The sequence below is a fragment of the Gasterosteus aculeatus genome, chromosome 10 (assembly GCF_964276395.1).
Source record: "Gasterosteus aculeatus chromosome 10, fGasAcu3.hap1.1, whole genome shotgun sequence".
Classification (NCBI taxonomy): Eukaryota; Metazoa; Chordata; class Actinopteri; order Perciformes; family Gasterosteidae; genus Gasterosteus; species Gasterosteus aculeatus.
The window spans coordinates 16,724,730-16,727,095 of NC_135697.1; the positions used below are offsets into that span (position 1 = coordinate 16,724,730).

The 2,366-nt window shown below is 40.7% G+C and overlaps 1 gene segment (V, D, J or C); it reads right to left on the reverse strand.

The window, feature by feature from the left end:
* Positions 1-290: 290 nt before the first annotated feature.
* LOC120827015 (Ig kappa-b4 chain C region-like) lies at positions 291-2,124 on the reverse strand. The segment is given in 3 exon segments: positions 291-779; positions 1,585-1,660; positions 2,071-2,124. Coding segments are annotated over 3 exon segments (435 nt in total).
* Between the last annotated feature and the right edge of the window lie 242 nt (positions 2,125-2,366).

Genomic DNA, 2,366 nt, shown 5'->3' on the forward strand with positions numbered 1-2,366 from the left:
GAAGTATGACAATACTTTGCTCATATCTGGTTCACATTCAGTTAAGCTCATTACACATTTCCAATAAATATGAAATCTCAAGACTCAGTTGAGTTAACTGTTTTTAGATGTATTGCAACCAGAGAAAGACAAACATATGTTTACTTTACAATAAGAAGCCTAATATTTTAGTATTTCTTGCCATTTCCAATAATTATAAAAATTCAAGTTGAGAACTTTTTCTGCATTTATTGGAACTGGAGAAAGAGAAACATCCGTCCACTTTACAATAACATACTGATGACAATGAATTTGATGAAATGTTATTTATTGTGTTGAACAAAATAAAAGAACAGAACTTATTGAATGAAACAGGAACTTAGACAGTGATTAAAACAAGAAATGAACAGAAAATATAGAGTTACAGGCAGACTGAACCAGTATGAGAGTGAAGCAGTATCAGAGCCCCAGTCGCTCAGCTCACTGGGAACACTGGTCTCTCCTCAGCGTCTCTGAGAGCGCAGTCTGGGAGCCCTGGGTGGCCTCACAGGTCACGGAGCCCACCTTGGCCCACTGGTCTGCAGGGAGCCTCAGGGTGCTGCTCCAGCTGTAGAGGGCGCCCCCCCCCAGCACCCCGGGGCTCCTGCTCTCCTCCCAGCTGCTGCTGCTGCCGTCCACCTTCCAGGCCAGACTCCAGTCGGAGGGGAAGCCCTTGTCGGCCAGGCACACCAGCGTGGCCGTCCCCTGCTGCAGCTCCTCCCTGGAGGGGGGCAGCACCGTCAGGGTGGGCCGGACATCACCTAGGAGACACGATCAGCTGTCAATCAAGCACCAGACATGGGACCCCTTCACTGTGAGAGGGCCGATTCAGTCCTTTGAGGAGTTTCTGCCAGATGTTTCTTCTGCTCCAGCAGTCACTCACTCACACCATGTTTCACTTCCCTTCAAGAAGCCTCTCATGCACATCAGCACAGAGACAATCCTCAGACAGGAGGACATGAAACCACAGAAGAAACGTCCACATGAGGATAAATGTTCAAACTGTCCAAAAACGTTGGTCTAAAATAATGACTTCAAGCGTGAATTAATAGAGAAAATAAACCAACAGCAATCAAACTTTCTTCATGTGTACTTCAGGCAAAATTTAAAAATATTCTTTTAAAGTTCAAGACGTTTGAGAGAATGAAGTCGATCGTTAACTCGTCCGTAAACATTTATTCAAATAATCGGATCATTTTTCATTATGAAGAAACAAAAACCAACATTCTGATATTTTTCTCGAGGTTCATGTTTTTTACACGTTATAAGTTGAAAGGAGTTTGTAACAAAATGTTTAGTAGAGCTTCTCTAATATGAATGTGTAAAGGAGGAGAAACTAAGGCATGAAATCAGAAAGAGATTTAAATTAAGAAACAGATATTTTTACTTTGACTTTTCATACAAATAACGTTTTAAAGTTCACTGATGGAAAGTTTCTCTCTGATTGCAAAATATCTGAGAAACATACATAAATATATAAAAGAATCTATTTTCTGTTTTGCCTGTTGAATATAAATATAACACATTATAGTCAGAAACAATGAGATTATTAAAGGTTTGACTTACTTCCAACGCTCAGTCTGGTTCCTCCACCAAACGTGTACCACAGTGACACGAAGGCATCGAACCGCCGTACAAAAACCTGTGAGAGTAGAGACACACGACTCTGTGACAGACACACAAACACACTACACACATTCAGTGTGTACAAGACCTCGACCCATCAAACTGATCAACACAAAGTAAATGTGTATTCAACCGGTTATTTGATGAACGTTTGACATCTGTGAGTGATATTTAATTAATAAAAAACAAATAAATGATTACTAAAGAACATTTTACAAAAATGTATATTAATATTTTAGTGTTTCTTTACACATTTCCAATATCCAAAAAAGTCAAAATGACCATAAATATATATTTATTGTGCGCTGAATGAAAAAATATCCATTTTGATGAATTTTGTTCATCAAAAATCATAAATTTTATTAAACATTCCAGAAGAAAAGTTTTCCATCAAACGGCATCAAACACTCGTTAACGAGCACTGACACATTCCTGATCAATGGAGCGATCAGCTGATTGATCCATTGATCACCAGCGTCATCAGAGGAGTCAGGCACAGCATTTCCATAGAGACACTTTGCATCAGCAGCACATGCTCCAGTGCTCTGGGAGACCTTATAGTCCTGAGAGTTGGACCCTGGAGGACAGCTGTCCTTCATCACAGCAGAAGACACAGAGATCCTCCTCATCACAAACATGACTCTGATCTGCGTCCTCGTCTGGACTCTCCTCTGCTTCACAGGTAAAGTCCAGAAGACCAAAGTCCTCTCCTCTGTGGACGT